Here is a 19,649-nt window from a genome sequence, read left to right as displayed (position 1 = left end):
CTGGGCAGGTAGAGGTCTTATTCTTCTGGTTTGGTGGTTTTCAAGTCCAAGGGCTTTCAGGGGGCATAGTCCCTACTTCAAACAGAGTAGCTCTTCATTTGTCTGGTTTGGGTACCTGGCTTCTATAAAAGCTATCATTTCAAGAGAGCGTTCTGAGGCCCAGTAAGTTGAAAACCACTGGTCCAGAGGGCTGGCTCACTTTTGGCTTCCTCCATGTGTTCTAGTTCAATGCCTTGGGCCCACATATAAAATAGTCCCATCTCTGTGGAAGCCCATCAGATATCTGAAGACTATCATGGGTCTCTGCTCCCTTTTTTCTCTCCATCTCAGGCCTTCTGCCCAAGCCAGATGTCTACCTGGACTCTTTCGCCTGCTGCCCAGGCCCTGGCTGGATGGGCTCATGTCATTCTGCTAGGGAGGTCTGAGCCCTAGCCGGTGCACACAGGCTGAGCCCTCGACTCTGCCAGATGCCACATGCCTATTCAGGAACCATGACCAGGCCCTTCTCCTTCTTGGGCCTGTTCCCATCAGTATAAGGAGAGATTTGCTCTAGATGCCCCTAAGGTGCTTCCAGCTTTAAACGTTTTGAGGCCAATGAGGTTCCTGATGGGAGGTTCTCCTGTTCTCCCATCTCTCAAGCTGGTGAGTTACTCTGCTTCAGTGTTCTCCAAGGGAGACCCTGTTAAGCTGGGTACAAGGAGAGCTACACTCTGGGGATCCAATGGGGACCGACCCTCTGTTTTTTTTAAAAATTCCATCCAGAAATTGGCTACAAGAGCCAATGACTTTTTCCCTCCAAAGTTCTTTTTTGTTTCTCATCCAGACCAAGGGTTCACTGCTCTATACTGCCTGGCTCCTGGCCTTAAGGTGTCTCCTCGTCCGTGGGTCTTTGGGGTGAGGTTCTAGAAATCGGCCAGGCACCCCACTTCCTGGGATCCCCAGAGTGCCTGCCCACCCCCATGGCCGACCCCGCCGGGGCAGGGGAGCACCACATCTCGGCTTGTGCAAAAGTTGCAGGAAGATTTAGGGAAGAGAGTGACGGTGGACTGGGCCGAGGGCCGGAGAGGGGGCTGGACCCCAAAGCAGGGGATAGTGGCCGGCCCTGAGGACCCCCCTCCCTCCCCCCGCGAGAGCTGCACGGCCCGGGACCTCCCTGTCGTACCTGAGAGGAGGGCCTGGCCCGTGAACTGCCCGTACACGGAGGCAGCATGGGGAAAGGCATTGAAGGGCGGGACCGAGGCACCGGCTGGGACCCCGGCGCCGCCGACTTGCTGCAGATCCAAAAAGGCGGAGCTAGATAAAGAGGAAGGGGTGGAGCTAGAACTGGACACCTCGGGGGTTTCCTGCTTTATGGCGAAGGGTGAATGAGGATCTGCCGGAGGGAGGGAGACAACAAGGAGAGAGGGGTGTGAGATGATGGGGCGGGCACATGCACGAACCCAGCCATGAGATGTGGGGGGTGCGGGCGGGGCGCTGGGGCAGGCGGCTCCTCTCTGCGCTGGGGGCCTCGGGAGAGTGAGCGGGAGCGCGGGAGCGGGCAGCTCCGCCTCCTGCTGTGCCTCGGCGACCGGCGGGGGCTGGTGCGCCCCCCTCCCCCCCGCGGCCGGAGCAGGGCCTGGGCTGCAGGCAGGACCTGGGGACCCACCTGGAGGCCCCGGGCGGCACAGCCCACCTCTCCGCAGGCCCAGGGCCCTAGCCCCCCTCAGGGCCGGCCACACTCCGCCTTCCAGCCTTTCGGTGCAGCCGGGGCGCATGGCCCAGGACATTCCAGGCATCGTACCTGCCACCACGGGGTAGGTCTGGTGAGTCGAGAGGTTGCGCCCCAGGGGTGTATTGGAAGGGGTCAGGGTGGCCTTGCCGTCGTCCAGGGCGGCGCTGTTGAGCAGGGGCAGCGGGTAGAGGCCCTGCGGAACAAAGACAGGTCAGCGCACCCAGGCCCCTGGCAGTGGGCCTCGCCGTGGCCGCGGAGACCCAGTCTCCCGAAACACTCGCCCTTCCTCGCTGTGCCCTTCCTTGCGCTCTCTCTCAACTCCACTTAGCCCTTAAGATTCTTACTCTCCGACTCCACTCACAGCCCTACTGTTCCTAATCCCTGGCTCATAGCTTCCCCTCCTGCAGCCCTAGAATTCAGAGTCCGCTGGTGGCCTGAGGGCTTGGCTGGACTGTGCTCTCCTTCCTCCTTGTCTCCTTGTAGGTCTGGACCTACAGAGAATGAATGGGATGCAGGGCTGGAGCAGTCCGCCTGTGGCCTGGTTCAGAGGTCTTCACTGGATCCGCTAGGTTATTCCTCTTCAGATAGGAAACACAGCCGCAGGGAGACCAAGAAACTTGACACCTTCCCATAGGGGGCAGAGCCAGGACGGAAACCTAGGGGGTCGGGCTCTCAAGTCTATACTCCCAAACGGTGCACTAAACTGGATGACATCATGACCGTATCCATTTGCAAAAAGTACACATTAGAGCTTTGCTGACGTTATCCTGTCCACTGACCCCAAGGGCCCTGTGACGCGGGCAAGTAGGCAAGCAATATTGTGTCTGTTTTATATGTAGAGAGCCTGAAGCCCGGAGAGTCAAGTGTCCCAGCGAAGTATGAAACAGATACTAAACTGAGGGCATTGGATCCTGCCCCAGGTGCTCTTTCCTTCAGTAAAGTGGCAGGCATGACACCCCACCAGAGCAGGTGGCTGTCTTCTTTCTCTCCTCTATATCCAGTAAATATAAATTCACAGGTTCACCTGGAAGATGATACTTTGTTTTTGTTTTTGTTTTGTTTTTTAAACTTTATCAAGTACCTGTGGGGTTTTCTTTCTCCCTAGTGCAGTGATGGGTAAGTGTGCACTACCCCTCACCGTGACTCCCTCCCTTAGGACAAGACAGCACACACAAGCACACACCTGTCCCCTATACGTGGGTCACACATGTCACAAACACACTCCGTGAAGCCATGTGCAATGGTAAAATCAAGGAATGCTCTGGTTACATAACAGCTCCACTAACAGCAGTCTCTTCCAACGATTTCCACGGAGCTGGGTTCGTGGTTCTCCAAGGGGCTGGCACTTTCTGGTTGCATGCCGGGCACTTTTGGAAGCTGCAGGCAATTCTAGAGGCCACCAGAGCACCATTATTGTTTAGCCGCAATTACTGACTAAATGGTGCTCTGGCTCCACGCTTTCAGAGGGGGCCTGCTTTGTGGCAGGGTGGAGTTGCTTAGAGCCCAGCTTAATGAAATTGAACAAAATACCTAATTTCTGGAGAGTGTAAGAAAAGTTTAAAATGCCTTATGGGTGTGTTGATTTAATAACAAATAACAAATTCCTACTCAAAATCCTACAGCTTTCCCAAATCCAGACAATTCAGTGGGGAAAAAAAATCCCCAATTCCCCCCGAAACCACCAGTCATCCCAGTCATGACTGGATTTATTTCTGGGGTTGAATTTGAACTGGAGTGCAGAGTGGCTTTGGTACTTGGGCCAATTTCAGCCCTCGGTCTACAGTGACCAGCCAAGTAGCTGTGGTCGCTGTGGCCTCTTTGAGCCGTGACTTTCTCACCTCTATGGCAGAGAATGGAATTTGTGTCCCTAGGCTGATGTAAGAGTTAAATGAGATTTCGTATATCTACATTAAACGCTTTGCAGGGAATGCCCAATACATTGCTCTAATGGGAGTTAGTATTTCCAAATTCTGGGGATCCCTGGGTGGCTCAGCGGTTTGGCGCCTGCCTTTGGCCCAGGGCGCGATCCTGGAGTCCCGGGATTGAGTCCCGCGTCAGGCTCCCGGCATGGAGCCTGCTTCTCTCTCTGCCTGTGTCTCTGCCTCTCTCTCTCTATGTCTATCATAAATAAATAAATAAATCTTTTAAAAAAAAAAAGTATTTCCAAATTCTGTGAAGAGTCGTAAGCTGCAAAATTCTTGGTCTCTGTCATAATATGCACATTCTGCTGATCTGCTTCTTGTTGCACTTGTAGAATACAGGACAAAGAGCTGCTCCTAACTGTCCTGGTAGTGAAATAGCAACCAGAAGTGAGGCCACATGGTGTTTCTATTGAATACTTTCTCCCTTATTGATCTTACAGAAAAAATAGCTGTGCCTTCCCTGCCTCCTGAGGTCGCGTATGAGGACCTGTGCTTCTCTCTCTCTCTCTCTCTCTCTCTCTCTCTCTCGGATCCCCAGGCCTGAGGGCCTTCCTGTGTCTAGGTGAGGGCACACAGAGTATCCTTCAACAGCACAGTCCGAGTCACCAAGGGCAGGGAAGGCAGGAGCTTGGACACAAGGAGCCCTTGGCACAGGCTGCATGCTCTCTGCCCCTCACTACCTGGCAAGGTGAATGGATGAGCGAGTAGAAGATGGGCTGAGGGAGGGAATGAATCATGGATGGATACTGCTGATTGGTTTCCTTATCCATAGGATGAGCTATTCCATGGTTTGGAGCTGTTCCATGGTTTTCAAACTCTTTCTCCAGCTGACAGAAGCAGCGTGTCTAACAGAGTGCGCAAGCGGACCAGTCTGAATGAAACCAGGTCGGCAGACCTGAGCTCCACAACCATTTGCTCCCCCCAGGCTCTGTCTACCCTTCTCGGACTTGGGTTATCGGCACACAAATGGAAAGACTAGACTCCATGATCCCTGAGATCCCTGTGGCTCTAAGACTCCCCAATACCGTGATTCCCCACATGCATGTGCCAGCTTGGGGCTGGTCTCAGGGTCTCCCTGTAATCAAGCAGGGCCCTTTGGGAGCTCAGCAGTGGAGCTAAGAAATGGCTCTGTGAGCCAGAGGGTGCCAGGGTGTCAGCAGCAGGGTTTCTGTGGGACGGCTGCTCCTTGCACCCTGGGCTGTGCAGCTCCTTGCCACAGAGCAGGCTTCCCGTGAGCCCCCGGCTTCTGCTCCACTTCCCTCAGAAAGCCATGTGCCGACTCCCGGTTGAACACCAAGGCCCTCTCCCCAGGTCTGCTGACGGCCAGCTTTCTCTGCACCCCCTCGTGGTTGCCACAGCCCAGGCTGATAAAATCGCTGACGCAGATTGCCTGCCCAGCTGCAGTGCTGGCATAGGCCCAGCAGCCCAGACGGTCACTGGCAGTGGTTCAGCTGGTTATTGGCATCGTCCACATTGTCCTGCTCAGACTTTAAAGGCGTAAGGCTTGCCTCACTCCTGGACTAAATGACAGCATGAGCGAAGTGGGGTGAGCACACCCATCCTAAGGGAATTCCTTAGCTGGTTGATCCAGGGGGTAGGGGTTGGGGGTTGGGGGTGGAAGCCGTTGCTACTGTGGAGAGATACAAATGGATGGATGGTCCTGGAAGTTCTGTCAGAGTCGTGGAGTCTTTGTTGGGCTCGGGGAGACCAAGGACATCTCTGCTAGCTGTTTCCAGAAGCTGACCTACTATAAACCATTTCACCTGTCATGATCCCTGGAAATAAAAGTTCCCCTGTAACTTGCAATTTATTGTTCTGGATTTCTCAGCTCACTCACCAAGACACCTTTACTGAGTATCTGTTCTAAGAGGGGCACAATGTTAGGTGCCATAGATTAAAAAGAAAGAAAGAAAGAAAGAAGAAAGAAGAAAGAAAGAAAGAAAGAAAGAAAGAAAGAAAGAAAGAAAGAAAGAAAGAAAAAGCAAGCTTCGAAATGCTGCCCTTCCTTGTGAAACCCATGGTCTACACCTCTGTCCACTGGACAATTCAGTACATAGTGAGAAGTTGCTGGAGTGACCTGTTGGATGGGCGGAAGCACAGACAAGACAGAGATGAAGCATTGGCTGAGGGGCAGGGCATGATTCATGGGTAAGTGATGCTTGAGCTGAGTCATAATGGCCAAGCAGTACTTTTCCAGGCAGAAAGGTAGAAGGAAAGGCACTCTGTAGCGGGCATGCAGTGTGTCAGTGCACAGAGGTGTGAACAAGAATGACATGCCTGGCAGCATGAGTAATGCAGTAATGCACTTGTAGGGTGTACAGGTGTGAGTGGCCAGAGGTAGGCTGGAGGTGCTGGTTGAGGTCATGGTGTGAGGCTTTGAGCTGCTGCTTTAGAGCTGTGGGACCTCCCCCTGTGGTCTGGGAGAGCCACTGAGGACAGAGGGAGGGTGCCACCTGGTTGTGTTGCTCTTTCCGAAAGGGTGGAGCTCAGAGGCTAAGGGTGGGGGGAAGGCAGGAGGACTGTGGGGAGAAGGAGGAGGATGCCGGCATCTGGTAAAGTCAAATCTGTGTTGGGGTTGGACCTGCAGGAAGCATGTGACCCTAAGCCACGGGCACAGGTTCTGGCCACGTTGGTGGCAAGACCGCAGGCTGACTAGGAGACCAGGAGTCTTTCAGAGACTGTGCTGTGTTGCAGTCCCTGCCTCGGCTGCTCACCTGGCTGCTTACCTGCTCGCCTTTGGTGTGGCTGGGGGAGGCATAGGCCTCCGGGTAGTGCTGCCGCTCGAATGGGCACTCGAGTGGCTCAAGGTGGTGTTGGCTGAAGGCGTCCGTGCGAAGGTGCTTGCGGGGCCCGCTGCTGCTGCTCTGGGAGTCGATGCTCAGCCGGCAGCTGTCCTGGTCACCTGGCATCCCCAGGCAGGGAGAGAGCTTTCAGGGGACCCATCTACCCATGCCCCAGGCCAGAGTGGAGAGGCAGACTCAGGCTGCAGAGGGACGGGGAGGACCTGGCTCCAGGCCGTGGGACTGTGGCCAGTTAGGGACAGGCCATGTGCTGTAGGCGGGTACCCGCCGGCACCTGCAAAGTCTGGGGCCACCAATCCCCTTGGAGCCTGAGCCGATTGCCCTCCTGCACCCCCAACCTGCCCTCTGGTTCCCCAATACTCACTGTCATCCATCTTCCTCTTGCTGTCGCTGCCGGGCTGAGCAATCCCCAGGAGCCCGTTGATGGAGTAGGTGGATCCCAGGGAGTCTGACTGGGGTGACTCTGGGGGCGTGACAGCTGAACTGGGGACTGCAGTGGGATGAGAGGGAGAGGGTCAGTGCGGGGTGGGGTGTGACTCCCCCCTCAGGGTCCCTGCTGCCACGACAGAGGAGTCAGGAGGCCCGCTGGCGGGAGGGGTGCTTGGAGACATGGCTGCCTGAAGTGAGGCCACCCCTAAATACGTCAGGGCACCTTCCCTGGGACCCAATGAGGCTCTGTCCCTGTGCAAGGGCTCAGTCCACACAGGCGGGTGTATCTCTGTGGGCCTGCACGTGACCATGTTTCTACAGATGGGTATGTGTGTGCAAGATTGAGTGTGCCCACGTGTCGGCACTCACTCAGCGTGTGTCCTGGGCTCAGGGACTTGGTGGCCACACAGCTGTCCATGGGGAGGTTGAACGGTTGCTGCACTTTGGTCCGGATGATTCTGTAAGAAGACAAAGAAGCTATTAGAGAGAAGAGGAGGAAGCTGGACTCACACTGCCCCAATCCTGTGCCTTTCTTGAAAGTGCACTTGGTTATCTTAGAGGCACCTCCAGCACAACTTGTCTATAGTTGGACTCCTGACCGGACCACACCCGGTCCTTCCCAGTGGTCCTGTTTCACAATCAGCTCCACTGGTCACTCAAGGCGGAACTGCAGGAGGGGCTTCACACCTGCCTCCCTCTCTCCTCTGTCAAACCCATCGTGAGGTTCTGTGAGTTTGACATTGTAAGCCTCTCCAGCATTGATCCGTCTCCGCATGTCACTGTCAGTCACTTAGGGCAGGCCTCCACGAGCTCTCTCCCACCAGGATCCCTCACTGGCCCACCCCTATCTGCTCTCAACCCTTTCTAATCTATGCTCCTGATTATAGCCTGAGTAGACTTTTTGCAATGCCTCCTGCAGCCTCCTGCTTAAAATCTGCCAACTTTCCTATGGGTCACAGGCAAGAATATGTGACATGGCCACCAGCCTCTATAGGGCAGTCTTTGCTGACATTTCCACTTCAGCTACCTCATGCTCCCCTGCCCCCAACCAACATTCTATCTGCTGGCTTTCTTTCAGCTCCCTGTCTAGGATCTGTGAGCCACAGGGCCTTTGCATATGGTGTCTCAGAGCCCCTTTCTTTGGCTCCTCTTTTCACCCAGTTAACTCTTATTCATTGTTTCTTACTCCAGGATATCTTTTCATTCCTTCCTAAACCAAGCACCGGATGCTAGTTCACATACCTCAGGTTCCTCTCCTTGGGAGGACTGAGAGCTACATTTTAACAATTGTGTGTGGGGGCACTTGACTGGTACCTGATTAGGGTCTGTCTTCTCACTAAACTATAAGCTCCACAAGGACAAGGATTGTGGGTTCCCAAGGCCTAGCACATAATGAGTGAATTATGTATATATGAATATATGAATGAATGAGTGAGTAAATGATTGATGGAGGCTGTGAGTGAATAATTGAATAACCGAACAATTGAGTGAATGCTTGAATGAGGGCCAGGTTAGGGGTCGTGTGGCCCAGGAAAGGATCATTCCAGGATTCTTTTGTTGAATGAAAGAGGATGTAGTGTGCGAGGTAGGAAACTACCAAAGTAGGGCCTGGGGTGGGGTGGGGTGGGGTGGGTGGGAATGTCACAGAGCAGTGGGAAGGTGTGGTACCTGCCCCATGGCACCTGGGGTGCCTCCTGCTTAATTCTTCAGCAAGAGGCCCCTTCCTAGGCTCTATTTCCACCCAAGCCAGGTCCTTCTTCCGATCTCTGTCATGGTTCCCCCAAAGCCAGTTACCCTGTTCTCCCCCCTCTTCCTGCCCCAGCTGCTGTGTCCCTCTTACCTGTTGATAGAGCTGACACTGGGCACAGTGTCGTTGTCACAGACACCCTCAGCCAGGAGCCGGTCTCGGATCTCCCAGGCAAACATGGTAGGGTTCTGCCGTTTGTAGTCTCCAATCTTCTCCACCACCTTGGGGGTGGCCACCTTAGGCTTAGAGCCCCCTATCACTCCAGGCCGGATGCTTCCAGTCTCGTAGTACCTACTCCAATAGAGAACCCCAAAGAATTACCCAATAAGCAGGTGGGATCTTTGAGCAAGGACTTAGCCAGAGACTCCTGTTCCTCTCTGAGGCTTCTGGGGGGGGGAGGGGTAAAATGCACCCCCAGGGCTGGCTTTAAACACTTGATGTTCCTAGCACTGTCTGTTTCCCTTGCATGAGTAGGTTTATGCTGCTGCCAAACCAGAACCCTCTGCTAAAGACCTTACCCTGGACACCTAGCTTCTCTCTTTTTCCCTCCAGCCAGTCTCCTGTATATGAGCTCCTGCAAGAGCCACCTATGAAGCACAAAAGATTTCCCTTCTTAGAAAGGAGGTTTTGATGCACAGGCTCTGTATATACATACAGGTTCATGGCAGCGGGTTTCTCTACCCAGCTTTCCTGCATTAAAGCTTGACTTACCATTCTCGGCTATCCTGGTTTTACCCCTCCCCAGGAAGCCAGCTTGGATCATTGGGCCCTCTGCCCTGTTTCACTGGTTCACCTTTGCTCCCTTACCTTCCTCCCCTCTGGCTGGCCACTAATTTTCTACCAGATTACATGATTCAGGTTGAAGCTGTTTCTCCTGGACTCTGGAATGGCAGCCTGGCCTGGATCCCTGGCCACATCCAGCCCCTTAGGCCATGCCCACTCTCCCAGGCTGTCCACTTTCCCTTTCCCCTGAGCCCTCAACTACCTCCTTTGGTAGATCCATGACTTACGGTAGGATGGCTTTCCCCAATTTGTTATGGAAACTCTCTGGTCTCTTCTACCATAGAATGAAATCTGGTTCTTTAAAACTCTGCTTGTTAGTCACAGCCATCCCGGGCTCATCTCTGGGACATTACAGCCCATCTCGGGAACCTTGCTCCTGACCTGAGCCAGGGAGCACGCTTTCCCCTGGCAACCTCAGTCAGAAATCTGGGGTTCTCCACAGTTCAACCACAGTTCAGGTCCTTTTGCCTCTTTAAACCAGAACTCCTGTTGAATCTACCTGTGAGTTGGGTGAGGGAGACAGGTACATTTAAGCCAATGCAAAGCCCAAGTGCCACAGTACAGGGGCATTTGGGGAGTGGCTGTCCAGACTATGCTATGTCAGTCTAGAAGCAGGCTTTACTGCTCCTGGTCCCTCCTGAACTTTTGGGTCAGTGGTCCTCAACTCTGGCTACAGAAAACTAGAATTATTCTATGGACCCTTAACACTATACAAACACTCAGGCCCATTCTCCTAAAGTTCTGCTTTAATGGGTGTGGGCTAAGGCTTAGACACAATTTCTTTTTAAATTTTTATTTCTTTTATTTTTTTCAATTTCTTTTTTTTTTTTTTTAATTAAGTTTCCCTAGGTGACTCTTAACGTGCAGCCAAGGCTATGAACCATTGGTCTGGAGTTACTGTTCATAAATGTTACTTGGTCATCTCATAAGGATCACAGCCAGGCCTGGCTCCCTGAGTGGATGCTATGATTTATATGTAGGCCTGAACCAGGCCTTAAGGATCTGCATCTCATCAAGGAACCCTGGTGCTTCTGTTGCAGGTGGTCTGGGAGTTAACAGTTTGAGAAGCATACTCAGATATCCCTCATGCAGGGGGTTAGACCGCAGGAGCCACCTCTGATCATGTGTCCGCTCCCTAGCAGCTTCATTTCCTTTGGTCTCAGCCCGGGTTGTTGGGGTACTTTGGGGCAGATTCTCCTGTTTTAGGAGTAGAGAAGCCCATAAAAATGAGAGATGGGGCAAAAGAGAAAAGTGGGAAGGAGAAATGAAAGGAAGGAGAATAGATAAAGAAAGAAGCAAGGGCAGGAAAACAATAAAAGAACAGGGGGCGGGGAGGCCCAGAAACACCTCCATACTCTGTTCAGATCCCAGTCCTTGGGCCAAAGCTTCACAATCAAGAATGGACCAAGTTCCCTGCGGGGAAAAGGCATGGCCAAGAGCTGGGCTGCCCAACGCAAGGCCTGCAGGGAAGGTGGCATGTGGTGAATTTCGTGCTTACCTGCCAAGGATCTTGCTGACACAGCCATGGCTGACTCGGAGCTGGCGGGAGATGTCACAGGGCCTCACGCCCTGGTGGGCCAGGTCCACGATGCGTTGACGTACCACTTCAGGCAGAGGTCTGCCGTTCACAAAGGCCCCTCCCAGCTGGTTCAGCCCTCCATGGCCTGAGAAGACAGGAGGCCCAGGAACAGCTGTCAGGGCCAGGCAGGGCAGGTGGGTGGGAATTAGCCCATGAGTGTGGGTGCTGTGTGTGCGCGCGACCGGGTGCGCGTGAGCTCTCCCCATCGTGCCCCCTGGTGCTCCCGATGCACCGTCTCCTGTGTCCCATTGCAGAGGGAAGCTAGCTCCCATTGGGGAGGGTGGTGTATGATGCCAGAGGGATAGATTGCCAGACTACGGTCTCCTCTCAGACCCTCAGCCCTTCACTCTGAATAACCACCTCCTACCTTCTTCCCTGCTTCTGAAAAGTATATAAAGAATTAGAGATGCAGGGTCTTCCTACTCTGATGCTGAGCTGTGTGATGTTGGAGAAAGTACCCTGTCCTCTCTGGCTCTCCTTTCCTCATCTATAAAATGAGGGCAAAGACTAAATCAGTGGTTTTTAAGTTTGTCTTTGTCTTTCTTCTTTTTAACACAGAGTCAGATTTTTATAAGCACAAGTGCATTGAGAAACATAAACGAACAAAAGCAGAGCTTCTCTGGGTGAGCTGGGGCAGAGTGGGGCTAGGCCTTGTTTGTGGCCTAGAGGGATGCTGAGGGATCCTGAGATCCTGAGGGATCTCCAAGTTTTCTCCTCTCTCTAACAGGCCAGAGCCCTAAAAGGGCGGGCAGAGATATCCCTGGTACACGTTCCCAGGGGTTCCAGGGATATGACATGTTGGGCTGCAGGCAGTTGTGCAGAACATGGATGCACCGTGGATACATGTGCATGTTTCCTCAGCTGCCTTTCTGACTTGCCCTCTGCCCTCTGGCCCCAGCCTGTATTTCGTTCTGAACACATCTACCTAGCCAAACACATACGTATTAACCGCCTACCATGTGCCAGGTACTGTAGCAGGCCCTGCAGATGCCCAGATGAATAAAGCAGATGTGATCTCTGTTCTTGCAGTTTTCAATGGCCAGTCACCAGACCACATGGCCACTGTTGGGCCCAGGGCTAAGCAGGGGGTTATGGGAACCACTGGAGGGGACCAAGCCCAGGCTTAGGGGACTCTAGAAGGGTTCCTGAAGAAGTCTAAGCTTTGACTGAAGATAAGTGAAGGAGAGAAGGGGGAAAACTGTTCCAGGCAGTGGGAACAGCACCTACAAAGGCTTAGAGGCAAGAAGGTGCTTGTCTGTCAGATTTACCAACATTCTCAACTCTTGAAAATCCTGAGGCCTGGGCTGGGCTCATTCTAGGGCTGAGATCTCCTTTTGCTGATGAAGAGACTGGGGTGTGGAGAGTGCTTTCTATGACTGATGTGACTCAGCCTGTATGAGGAGCGGCCAGGCTCTAGCCAAGGGTGAAAGCTTTCAGCAGTGCTTCTTGGCTCAAGCCCTGTTCTCCAGCACCAGCCCTGGAAGCTTGTGCTGCAGATGCCATGATCTGAGCATGAAGGACCTCTCTCCATCCCAGGGCCTGATGTGGTGATCTGGCTGGGATGGTAGAGCTCCAGGGGTGGGAGTCAGGGGGAGCAGGCAGGCGAGGAGGAAGAGCCAGTGCCAAGCCTTCTGTTGTGAGCCCGTTAAGGACTATTTATGGCCAAGGGTGGGAAGTGCCTCTGCTGGGCACATAGTGCCCATTACCACCCACTGACTTAGCACATTCAGAACTGCCTTGCAATGTCTCCTCAGGGGCCCAAGCTGGCTTCAGCAGAACAGTCTATTTCTCTTAAAAGAAAAAGAGAGGCTATAAGTCTCTGGCCTGGGCACTAAGTCAGGAGGAACAAGCCTGCTGGCCAAATACCCCAGCAGAAGGGACACAGTGATCCAGTCCCCTGATGGAGGCAATTGGGTGAGCTTGCACGCAACTTCCACTGTCCCACACTAGGCAGCTTGTCCCAGCAAGTGGTTTTCCACCAGACCTGGGAAGACATCCCAGATGGCCCACTCCTAAGCCCCTTCTGCTGGCCTCTCATGGCCACAGTCTGTCCTTGGAGAATGGCTTAGCCCTCACTCCATCCTTCTGGTCTTTTGGCTCTTTGGGTCCAAACACTGAACACAAGGGGGCACCAGAGAGCCACCCGAAAGCAGACAAGACCTTGAGACCGTCCTGGTTTGTCCCCATTTTCCAGAACTTTAGGCTGCCACGTCATCCACCAAGGCTCAGGTGTTTGTGGTAGGAACTCTATATCTGGAAGCAAAGTTTCCTACAGGTGGAGTTCTTCACCTTTAGAAAGGTAGCAGTTTTGAAAAATCAAGTGCCATTTTTGGGGTGAGCTGAGTTGAGTATTGTGCCTTAAAAAAATCAACCCTGTCTCTCTATTGAAGGAAGCTGTGTGGGCATTGTCCTAAATCTTCCTGAAGGGTTGATCAGGATCCTTAAAGACCCAAGCCCTCAGGAACCCTCCTGACATCTCATTTATTAGATCATCCAGCATCAGTGTGAAGGGAAAGGTGTACTTATACCTCTGGCCCTTAAACTATAAATTCTCTGGTGCTTTATTTTATTTTACTGGCTTCCGAATAACTTTATGTTGCTGTACAAAGAATATTGGCCAGATTCCTGCATTGACTCTGCCTGTTTTAATTTTATCATTTGAGAAAGTGTTTCCCCTCCCCCCACCTTTACTGTTCGCATCCACTGAATGGAACTTCTTATTCTGCTCCTGACCTACAAACTGCTATAAGAAGATGAGTAAATGAGGATGTGGGAGTGTTTGGTTTGCTGAAAGTTTTGGTTTAGTGGAAAAAAATTCTAATTTTAATATTTACATAGTTGAATTATGACCCTAAGCTTGGCCCTAGGATGGGAGCAGTGGTTCTCAAACTTGAGCATGCATCAGAATCACTTGGGAGGCTTGTTAAAACACAGGCTGATGAGCCCAATGCCCTGAGTTTCTGAATCAGCAGGTCTGGGATGGAACCAAGAATTTGTCTAAGAAGTTCCCAGATGGTGCTGATGCTGCTCGTCTGGGGCCACACATTGCAAACCACTGGTTTAGGCTGGGCAATGGCTGGTAAATAAAATTAAGAGAGGAACTAAATACTCACACACCTCCCACCTCGGCCCTACCAGCTCCTAAAGAATAATAATTTGTACTGTTTGTATATCACAGTTTCATTTCTTTTTAGGGACAAGAACTGGCCCTCAAGGGAACTTAAAATCTTTGGGGGATGCAATCACAGACACTGGGAATCCCCACGGTAAGGGAGAAGTTTCTTGGGAAAGATAAGTTCAGGGGCTAGGGGAGCCCACATAAGTGGTCAGATGGAGCTTGCAGGGAGAGATGACTAGGACGTAACCAGGTAAAGAAGCTTCCACAGGGAAATAAATCTATGCACAATGTCTTGGTGCTCTCAAAACATTGGAGGACATTTACTGTGATGTAGGACAGGCAGGTAGCAGTGTCTGGCAAGAGCCTGAGGGCTGAACATGGAGATGGCCCCTATGGTTTGAGGTTTTGAGCTAAGTCTGTGTAATGGAAGGACTTTTGTCCCTTCCTGTGTCCGGTGTGGGGGAGTGGACTCCTTTGGGTGAGTCACCACCAAATGCCCAAAGGTGGGTGCAGCCTTCCTTCCTGCCCCGGGAAGGGCTGGGCCGCCCACTGTGCTGACCACCTTTCCTTGCAACTACAGACCGGGTGGGCTTTGAGGCCGGAAGCCAGGAATGAGTGGGAGCCCCTGGTTAGGCTGGGGGGCGGGGAAGGTGTGAACCAGGAAGAGGCTTGAAGCTTCCTAAGCAAAGGCTCTTTGCATGGTCTAGAGCATTGTGGGTGGGGAGGGGTGGGTGTGGAAGAGGAAGGCAAGCCTGCCTGGCTAGACACAAGCAGGTTGTGAGTGTGAAGGCCCTCAGACAAGGGGATGCCAACTTTCCCAGGGCCAGAGAGGACTAGTCTACAGTGAGGGGTCTGGAGCCCTGCAAAGCCCCACCTGAAGCCTGCTGTCCAGAAATGTATACTATGGAGAAGTGACCATATAGGGAGGCGTTAGGGTTTCTTTTGGTCATTTCTTCACCCCTTAGAGAGATCTGAGGAGCAGCAACAGTAGAAGGAAAAGAAAGAGGCTCATCGCGCAAAACTCTCGGTCACAGGTACCAATCCCAAGCCCTTGAGGCACATGGAGAATTTTCCTGGGCACCCATCGCTCTCTGTACAAGTCTTCATCGTGGCACTGATTACACTGATCAGTCTCTCTATCTGTTTAGATTTCTTTAGGGATTCTCCTCAAGGGCAAGGTCCCCCTTTGTCTACCTGGCACGGTCACAAAAGGCTAATGAATCCTTCTGTAAATACATGCGACAGAGAAATGCCTTCCAAATGTGAGGGCTGTTGTGCGGCTATTGTGATGGTTATTGCTCAGACTCCCCACTGTGGGATCCCTAAGTGGCAGACTCAATACTTTCCTCTTTCTTTCTGTCTCATTTCTCAGGCCACTGCCCAGTCCTAGAGTGACTATGTGTGTGTTGTTCTGGGAAGATTTCCACTTAACTACCTGGGGGCTTTTCTTTAGCTCCAAAGCGTGTCAAGGTGGGAGTTTGAGCCTTGGCAGGACTATAAAGGGAGGGCCAGTGGCTGCCTTGAGATGCCCTTTCTATCACGCGGTGCCTACTCCCCTTCCACAAAGGAATGGCTTTGTCGACGGGAACCAGGCTCTGACATCCTTAGCCTAGTCGCTGCTCGCAGGCCTGTGATCTGCCACTACAACCTCCCAGCTGCTCCCCTTGGCCCAGTGCCCTTCTGGAAAAAAGGCCAGGGCTTCTGCCTCACACTACTAGAAGTGTTCCAGGACCATGGACACCTAGGTGCCAACCTCTGGTTCCATTTTTCACCCCAAGTCTGCACACTGGATCATGCCAGCACCCATGGTTATGGGTTACCTAGGCACACAGGCCCTGCTCTAGCAAAAAGGGGCAGGCACACTGAGAGGCAGTATTCCACATCTGGCTTCAGCCCCGACCTAGGCGTGGCCTTCTTACCATGCCTTCCACTTCCCCTCCCAAGGCTAACTAACTGGAGCCAAGAGACAGCAGCCAGCGGCTAAAGCTGTTGCTTATACTTCTTGTTCATGTCGCAATGACCCCTCACTTTCCACCTGGTCTGGAACGCTACTCCATAAATTATCCTCATATTTCTTTTATGTTATTTACCTCTTCCTACTAGGTCTTTCCCCTGGACCTCTGAGCACAATGAAATTCAACTATGCTGCTTCCCTAGCTCCTCCCAAACTCCCCCCAGTATTCCCCCCTTGACTAAGAACTTTTTTCTTACTATTGTTTTCGACCAGATTTCTCAAGAAACAGTCATACTTGCTGTTCCTACTTCTTTCATTTCCTTCCTTGCTGTTCATTGGTTACTTCCCCATGTGCCTCCAGCTAAGCAAGTGCCCAAACACTTGGCACTGGATGGACAGGGAGTGGTGCAGAAACCTCCTTGGAGAGGTTTCTGTGACAGCGCTGTCCCCTGGCTCCTCATACTTTCAGACCTGCTTTTGTTTCTCTTTCCTGGGGTTTTCTTCCTGCATTTGTTCTATTATATGTATACATTTTTTAGGCTTTTCTTAAACGCCAGGACTGCACCCACCCTACACAGTCATCCTTGTTGATCACACTCACTCTCATTGTTTGACCTATTACCTACGCATGGATGGCGCCGTGAGCATCCCAGGATCCCCAGTCTAGAGCTTCTCCCCTACTTTTATACTTAGTTTCTTATTGGAAATCTCCTGTTGGGTGATAAGGAGGCTTCTCTCTGGTGTTGTCTTGATTGAGAATGACACCAGCCACCAAGGAAGCAGAGAGCCTGCCCTGCACTTCACCTCATCCCACCTTCCACCAATACTGCCCTGCAGCCTCGTTGGCTCTCTGCGTGACCTCAGAGCTAGCATGTTGTTCTCCCTGGGGCTTTTGCATATGCAGTTCCCACTGCCTGAACTCTTGTCTTTCTTCCTCTCTTATCTAGCTAACTCTTATGCATCCTGTATAGCTTAGAACAAAGTTACTTCTTCGTCCAGATGGCTTTACTTTATTCTACAGAGAAGGTTAGGGCCTATGTTTAGACATTCTCAACCAACAGCCTTTACCTTCCCTGCACAGCCTTCACTCAAATTTTAATTTTACATTCATTTGCATGATTATATACAAGAGTAGAGACTGTCTTTTCTCACTAGATTGAAAGCTTCATGGGGGCACAACCATGTCTGTTTTGTTCATTATCAAATTGTATTAGGTATTCAATTAATATATGCCACATGAACCAACTAATGGCCTTTAGCTTCTTCCATTCTCCCCATATGGAGGGCTCACCAAATCATGACATTTTTGTCTTCTAAATATTTACCTAAGCAGTACCTTCCTAGCCATCCCAAGCATTCATACATCCATGTATTCCTTGTTTGTTTGTTTGTTTGTTTGTTTGTTTCATCCATGTATTCCTATACCCATTCAATGTATATTTGCTGAGCACCTACCATAGGGCAAGCACTTTACTGGAACTGATCATATAGAATTGATGCCTGACCTCATGGAGCTTCCAGTCTAGAAATAGGTAGATATTTACAAAGCAAACATACAAATAGTGTATAATTATTGTTTGGGTGATGCTAAGGACACAGTAGGGTACAGTATTAAAGAATAATTGGGGGGGAGAGGGTGAGAGATAGAATTAGTTCCAGGTGACACAAGAAAATCTCCCCAAGTGATGTATCATCTGGGACAAAGGTGAGTAGGGGTTAACCAGTCACCTGGACTCACTGGTCCCTGCACTCAACATGCACACATGACTTTTGTTGGGGAGCACCACATCTAAAACCTGAGTCTGTGCGCATCCCTCCCGTACTGAAGAAGCCTGCTGGGGCATAGCACCATCTCCTGCATGGTGAGGTCTGAGTTACTAAACCTGGAAGGACAAGGTCCACATGGGCTGAGCCTAGCTTACCTCTCCAGCCTCGATCCCTACCTGTCTGAGCCCTATTTCCAATGACCCAGCCAACATGGAATTGTTGGATGCTCTTTCACAGCATTGGAATCCTCCCCTGTGTCCTTGTCTGTGCTGTTTTCCATGCCTGGAGGGGCCTTTCTTAACTGGCTCCCCATTGATCTGCCTACCTTGAGTCACTTCAGGAAGCTTCCTCCTACAGCAAGTCTTCCCTGCCTTTCTTCCCTGCTGTCTCTGGTCCTTTCTTTTAAACATGCTGGGACACAGTCTCTAGCACTACACATCACTAAGAATGTGTCTATTTATGCTGGCTGTGTCCTGCTGCATAGACTGTGTGCCCCTTGAGGGATGACTTTTTTTTTTTAATCCCTAAAGCCCTAATATCTAGTATAATGCTTGGTGCACCGTAGGCACTCAATAAATGCTGGTTAATTATTGGAAGAAAAGAAGGAAAGAAAAAAGGAAAGAGAGGGGAAGAAGGAAGGAAGGAAGGAGGGAGGGAGGGAGGTAGGGATAGAGGGAGAAAGGGAGAGAGGGAGGAAGGAAAGTCAAGAGGCCTAAAACAAGCTTAGTGAAGCCTGCACAATCTTTGCACTAAGCAGAACTGTGTCTTCCAAAGTCACATTCTCTCAGACATGAGCTATTTTAGAAGGAGGCCCAGCTACCACAGTCCAGGAAAAGAGAAATTTGCCCTCCTGCAGGAGCCATGGGATGAATGCCAGGGGCCTTCCTTTACATCCAGGCTTTGGTGTCGTCGTGAAATGAGTGAGCACTTGTCATGGTTTACTTATGGCCTGTTTGATTCTGCAGGAGCCCTCTGGGAGAGCAGAGCCACTGTCACCAAGGCAGGTCTGCAGATTCCTGGGTGAGAGGGCTTTTCCTTCTAACCTTAGCCCCAGAGGGTCTGCAGAGAAAGACGAGGGGTGACTCATACAGAACGACCCCCACAGGGTTTATGGCTCTGGTGGGAGACTTCAGTGTGTATTGAGGGAAAAAGCCACAAAGTGATAGCTTGAACTAGGGATAAGCATGGTGTTGTGTCGAAAGCTACCCCTCCGGGATCCCTGGGTGGCTCAGTGGTTGGGCGTCTGCCTTTGGCTCAGGGCGTGATCCTGGATTCCCGGGATCGAGTCCCACGTCGGGCTTCTTGCATGGAGCCTGCTTCTCCTCCCTCTGCCTCTCTTTCTGTGTCTCTCATGAATAAATAAATAAAATCTTAAAAAAAAAAAAAAAGCTACCCCTCCTGGGACTTGGACACCCCAGAGTCAGAGGCTCCCTTGAGGAGAAGTGTCTGACTCGGAGCTGTTGGGCAGGGCTGCCCTTTTGTGTCTAACAGGATCCAGCTGGTCAAAAAGAAACTGGTTTCCCAGGTCTCACTGCCAAGAAGCTCTGCATTGTGCTGTGTTCAAGGCCAAGGGCATGACCAAGCCAGTCCTGGAATCCTGTTTCCTGACATTAAGTAGCATGTCAGTCAGAGTCCAGTCAGAAATCAGAAGCCTGTTCTAGGTACTTCAGCAAGGCGCTTCAATACAGGAAATTACTTCTCTGGGTGCTGGAGGATTGTAAGAGCACCAAGAGGCCATGAGGTACCCCTGAGGGGGAAGCAAAGGGAAGAGGTCTGTTCCTGTCTGATCATTGTCTTGCTCTGGTAAGGTTCTGGAATGCCCTAAGGGGCAGGAAATA

The 19,649-nt window shown here is 51.6% G+C and overlaps 1 protein-coding gene and 1 long non-coding RNA gene across 22 annotated transcripts in view; one reads left to right on the top strand and one right to left on the bottom strand.

Annotated features, from left to right (window-relative positions):
• The window catches only part of PAX8 (paired box 8), a 56,991-nt gene that overhangs the window by 14,640 nt on the left and 22,702 nt on the right, over positions 1 to 19,649 (bottom strand). For 5 of the 21 annotated variants that reach the window (XM_072770161.1, XM_072770162.1, XM_072770159.1 and 2 more), the window contains exons 3-9: positions 10,892 to 11,057; positions 8,704 to 8,904; positions 7,233 to 7,321; positions 6,799 to 6,924; positions 6,348 to 6,535; positions 1,781 to 1,904; positions 1,163 to 1,372 (exon numbers count right to left, since the gene is read on the bottom strand). In XM_072770161.1, coding sequence (XP_072626262.1) covers positions 1,163 to 1,372; positions 1,781 to 1,904; positions 6,348 to 6,535; positions 6,799 to 6,924; positions 7,233 to 7,321; positions 8,704 to 8,904; positions 10,892 to 11,057 — 1,104 coding nt within the window. Of the gene's footprint in view, positions 1 to 1,162; positions 1,373 to 1,780; positions 1,905 to 6,347; positions 6,536 to 6,798; positions 6,925 to 7,232; positions 7,322 to 8,703; positions 8,905 to 10,891; positions 11,085 to 19,649 lie in introns of all 21 variants that reach the window. The other 16 variants (XM_072770160.1, XM_072770169.1, XM_072770167.1 and 13 more) reach the window with 10 other exon arrangements.
• LOC140601367 (uncharacterized) lies at positions 842 to 5,439 on the top strand. Its single transcript, XR_012004381.1, has 2 exons — positions 842 to 1,793; positions 4,406 to 5,439. It is a non-coding gene; the product is annotated as an uncharacterized lncRNA (long non-coding RNA).

Source organism: Canis lupus, chromosome 12 (genome assembly GCF_048164855.1).
Source record: "Canis lupus baileyi chromosome 12, mCanLup2.hap1, whole genome shotgun sequence".
NCBI lineage: Eukaryota > Metazoa > Chordata > Mammalia > Carnivora > Canidae > Canis > Canis lupus.
The sequence above is the reverse complement of the archived record's forward strand: the minus strand, read 5'-3'. Positions and strand labels throughout refer to the sequence as shown.